The sequence below is a fragment of the Stegastes partitus genome, unplaced genomic scaffold (assembly GCF_000690725.1).
Source record: "Stegastes partitus isolate 25-593 unplaced genomic scaffold, Stegastes_partitus-1.0.2 Scaffold1204, whole genome shotgun sequence".
Classification (NCBI taxonomy): domain Eukaryota; kingdom Metazoa; phylum Chordata; class Actinopteri; family Pomacentridae; genus Stegastes; species Stegastes partitus.
In genome coordinates this window covers 236,934-241,839 of record NW_007578935.1, presented here as the reverse complement: position 1 = coordinate 241,839, position 4,906 = coordinate 236,934, and the positions used below count along the sequence as shown (strand labels likewise).

Below are 4,906 nucleotides of genomic sequence, written 5' to 3'. Positions count from 1 at the left end.
TGCTCCAGTCAGATCTACTCATGTTCCATATGTGAACGATGGCTTTAACTCCAGACGTACTCAGTGAGTGTCTATCATGGTAAAGTCTGTTTTTCTTCTTGTGTTTTACTCTTGAAGGCAGATTCTGACTCAATTCAAACAAACTCTGAGTGATACTGGACACGTTTACATCACTGAGCAGATGTTTGTCCTTCTTTCAAACCTGTGAACTGTAACAGACCTTCCTGTTCACTGTTGTAACATATTTTACTTTAGACCCTCCTTCAGTCATTCTCGGTGTCGGTGAGGCGCTGATGCTCTGATGTTTACACAGAACAAGTTCTTCTGGACTCTTGCTGTCTTTCTGCTGACGGTTCCTGTCTGGTCCATTCTGAACGTGTTCTGAGGGGTTTCTCACCTGGACAGTCTCTGGGTGGCACCAGCAGAACCTCGGTGGGTCTCCTCGGGGAGGGTCCTCCTCCGGCCCCGCCCCCTGCCTCCGCTCCGGCTCCGCATTGGCCCCGCCCCCCGGATATAAAAACTTTGGGGTGTGTGGCGGCTCCGGGTGTCAGGATGGAAACGCAGCTCGGCGCGCTGAGCGGCTCTCCTCCTCCTCTTCCTCCTCTTCCTCCTCCTCATCCTCTGCGTGTGAACGGAGCGGCGGCTCTCCGGCTGCAGCCCGCCGGGACTCAGCGCCTGTGCTCGGCCTGAAGATGAGGACTTGGTGCCGTGTGGAATATGTGAGCGGCGGGAACCGGACCGGTGATGCTCTGCGCGTGAAGCGGCTCCAGACTCCCTGAAGACAGGAATAACGACCCAGCGGCACTTTTTGTTTGTTTTTCGGAGCGGACGCGGCCAGACAACGATGTGATGAGCCGCGCGCTGCTGGCTGGCTGAAGAGAAGCGCGCCCCGGTGCGTCAGAGCGGAGCGCCGTTACGCATGGAGGCAGCGCGGCGCTGAGCGGGTTCTGGCTGCGGTTCTGTTTGTTTTATGATCTGGACTCTGCACAAAGACGCAGAAAAGTGGTTTCGCTTCCCCGCGGACAAAAGATGAGCAGCCGCCTCCTCCCGCTGCTCCTCATGGCCTGCGTCCTCTCCGTCCGCTGCGCCGCCGCTGCGCCCGGAACCGACGCGTCCCGGGACACCTGCGCGTCCTGCGGCGTGGCGCAGCCGGAGGACCCGGAGTCCGGCCGGCTGAGCGGAGACTTCCTGGAGGCGGTGAAGCGGCACATCCTGAGCCGGCTGCAGATGCGGGAGAGGCCCAACATCACGCACCCGGTGCCCAAAGCGGCCATGGTGACGGCGCTGAGGAAGCTGCACGCCGGGAAGCTGCTGGAGGACGGACGGGTGGAGATCCCGAACCTGGACGGACACCCGACGGGCAACGAGGTTCTGGAGGAGAACTCCGAGATCATCAGCTTCGCGGAGAAAGGTGCGTGGACGCAGATCCTCATCATCACGTCTGTTCACGTCAAACCCGCAAAAACACTGACAGCGGAGAAAAAAAGTTGTTTTTAAAAAAAAACTTTTTGCACAAAAAACAAAAACAAAAATAAAACAACTTCTTGTGATGTGACAGAAAGTCAGTCAGATGCTGAAAACAATAAACAATAAGATGAGCTTTAAAACAGAAAAACCCTCAGAGACTCAAAGCGAGTCCAAAAAGATTTTAAAAATCTAAACCTTTGAGCAGAATCAGCTGTGAAGCGTCGGGTTGGGTTTCACAGACAGCTGAAGGTGAATAAGGTGATGGTGGAGTTTCCTCCTCCAACCAGAGGACGGGCGCCTCCATCAGCACCAGGCTGCTCAGTCAAAAGTCTTGAAACAAAACTTAAACTTATTCTGATAAAGTCTAGAAACAGCATCAGGACACGCTGCTGAGAACGACCAGAACCAGAGTTCAGCTCACAGGAGGAAACCAGCAGCAGCTTCAAGCTCAACCACAGCCTCCACTGATCCTGACTCAACTCAGGAAACTTTGATTCTCGTTGCAGAAAACGAGTCTTAAGGATGAAAACCACAAACACTGAATGACCTGAACTCGACTCTGAGTCCACCTGAAGCTCTTCCATCGGCTCTGATGAGCACAGAACTGCTGCTTCCTTCACAAAAGGTTCAACTTGTCCCTGAAGGAAGCAGCAGTCTGAGCGAACAGCTGCTGAGCAGATGTTGGAGCCGCTCCGGTCTCGCTTTAAACAAACGACTCGAATCGACTCGTCTTTTACAGTTTTGCTCGTTTCTAGTTTGAGGCTTTTTTAAAAACTGAAAACGATGAATTTTGTGGGAAAAAACTGAAGACACGAAGCAAAGTGTAGATTCAGGTCGAGTCCGAGTGGTTCAGGACGAGCTTCAAGTCATTCTGGACACTTGTTGAGTCACTGAAGGCAGAACGTGAACCGTTTGAGGGATTCTGGACATTTTCAGAATCGTTCTTTGACATTTAGAAAAACCGTGAAGGGGATTTTCTGATATTTGAGTTACTTTCAACATTTTTCGAGGCAGATTTTTGCATCATTTAGGACAAATTTCAAGTCGCTTCATTTAAGTTTAACGGCATCGAGGACGAGTTCGAGTCGTTTACGGGGTTTGAAGCGTTTCAGACGTGTTTTGAAGTCAGTTTTTTGTCATTTAGGACATTTTTTTGTTTTGTTTCTTATCATATTGGACAAGTTTTGAGTCATTCACAGCAAACTTAAGATGATTTATTCAGCGTACGAAAACTAATCAGGGTGAAAAAAACTAAAACAGAACATATATTGCATATAATCATAATAAATACAGTAAAACAATGTCCAGTAATAACATACTATGAAAATAAAAGCATACGGTGTAGAAAAGGTTAGAAACAAAGTAAAATGTGAAAAATAAACTGTAAGAACGTATTCAGAGCTCAACAAGACTGAAATAACTACATGACAAAGAATTAAAAAAATAAAATAAAGCAAAATTAAAAAAAAAAGATGTAAACAAAAAAAAACTTAAACCGATTTAGTGGAAAAGTTTACATTTTGTAAACAGTGTGAAAATATAGTGTTTAAAATGTAAAACTAAATAAATATAAATACGTACGTATGTGTAAAACAACATGAGTGAAGTTAAACGTGTTCAAGTTTGGGTCAAGTTTACTTAAAAATGTAAAAACACAAAAACGTGGTTGTGAAGAGACGCTGTGTGAACCGGCTGCACTAAAAGCTTCTAGAACAAAATCAGAAATGTGTTGTTGAACCTGAGCAGTTTATAAATTAAAAACTGGGTTGTTTCCCGAAGCTGCCCTTTCACAGTAAAAGCTGCAGCTCTTGCAAAAATGTAAGAAAGAAAGAAAGAGTGTTGAAAAGTACTCCATATGCAAAAGCATTTAAATATATACCTGCTGTCCAGATATTTGTTCTGCAAAATGCAAGAAAATATGTAAATTAATCAATATTTATGATGTAAAAATGTCTCCTATAAATAGTTAACTTCATATCTACTGTAGAAAAATGCATTTTACAAAACATCTAAAATAAATACATAAAGAAAGTGTAAATAGACAAAAAACTAACTATTATTATAAACATAAGTACAGAAATACAACATATGTGTAGAAATAAACATGTGAAGCTCGTTCTGCTTCCTCAAGCTGCCCTTTCACAGTAAAAGCTGCAGCTCTTCAGGCAACCATGCTGGTTGTAAAATTGGCTGAATTTTGAATGGAGTCTGGTGGCGCCGTGCTGCATTCAGCGTGCGCTGGGACTTCCTGGCGTCCGCCCAGCGCTGCGTTTCCTAGAAGGCCGAGGTTTCTCCCCCCGCTGGGAGCCTTTGTGTCGCCTCGCTGGACGTCGTGTCGCAACTCCTGCACCTCGACGCTGCAGCTGCCAGCTGGCTGCAACCTGTGTGTGTGTGTGTGTGTGTGTGTGTGTGTGTGTGATTATAAACACAAACAAACTGCAGATCTTCACACAGCGTTGTTGAAGGAAACACGTTGGAGCATCTCAGTGTTTCTGTTGTTCAGAGTTTAATTTTATTTATTTTATTTTTCTACTTTTGTTAACGAACTTCCTGGATCGTTATTATTTTAAATCACTGCTTTCACACAGACAAGTCAAACTTCACTGAACCGTCTGTCATTTACATGATCGACGAGGAACTTTACTGATTTGACCGACTTAAAAATAACAAAATGTTTTACAAAGAAGTTTAAATCCAATAAAATCATTCTTTGTCTAACTTGAATAGAAACAGCCTGAATGGAGCCGACTGTGAGCTTTACTTCTTCTTCTTCTTCTTCTGCCTAAAAACGTCAAACGTATCTGATAAAATCTCTGAATTTCCATGAAAACATCAGAGGAAGCAGAAACCTGAAGTGACTCACAGCTGTGGAGAAACAGGAAGGAAGTGGAGTTTCAGCCGCTGCCCGACGTCACCGATCCGACTTCCTGATTCACTGGGAGCTCAATGAAATAAGAAGCTCACATGAAACGTTTTACTCCCAGTGGCCGACAGATTTCAAACTAAAGCAGGAAAACAGGTCAGACAGGAAGTGCTTGATGGTTTTTCTCCACAAACTAAAGTTAAAGTGGAAGTTTGTTTCTCCTCCGTCGACGTCCAGCCGAAACAAACCGACTAAAATAAAAACGCTTTATTTTCTAGTTCTGCGTCACTCAAGCTGTGAAACCCGACGGTCAGGTTCAAACCCACCCATCTGCTCTGATCGGCTCCACCCGGTCGGCTTCTCCGTCCACATGCCGCAAACAAACCAACCCTCTGACATCAGGGTTCGTTTGTCGCTGCAACACAACGTCCTGCAGCGCCGCACAAACACAAGAAGTCAACACGAAAGCTGCAGACGAAACACAATCAGCAGCAGCGTGAGAGTTCTGCTAAACACTGGCTGGTCTGAGTCTCGTTAGGTTTTCATCTACGTATGGTTGTTCTGAGTCGTTTCATG

General features: G+C 45.7%; 1 protein-coding gene across 1 annotated transcript in view; it reads left to right on the top strand.

Annotated features, from left to right (window-relative positions):
• Positions 1–886: 886 nt before the first annotated feature.
• The window catches only part of LOC103368784 (inhibin subunit beta B), a 6,049-nt gene continuing 2,029 nt past the window's right edge, over positions 887–4,906 (top strand). The window contains exon 1 of the mRNA XM_008297265.1: positions 887–1,411. Within this exon, the coding sequence (XP_008295487.1) occupies positions 1,030–1,411 (382 nt within the window). The 5' untranslated portion in view covers positions 887–1,029. The remainder of the gene's footprint in view (positions 1,412–4,906) is intronic.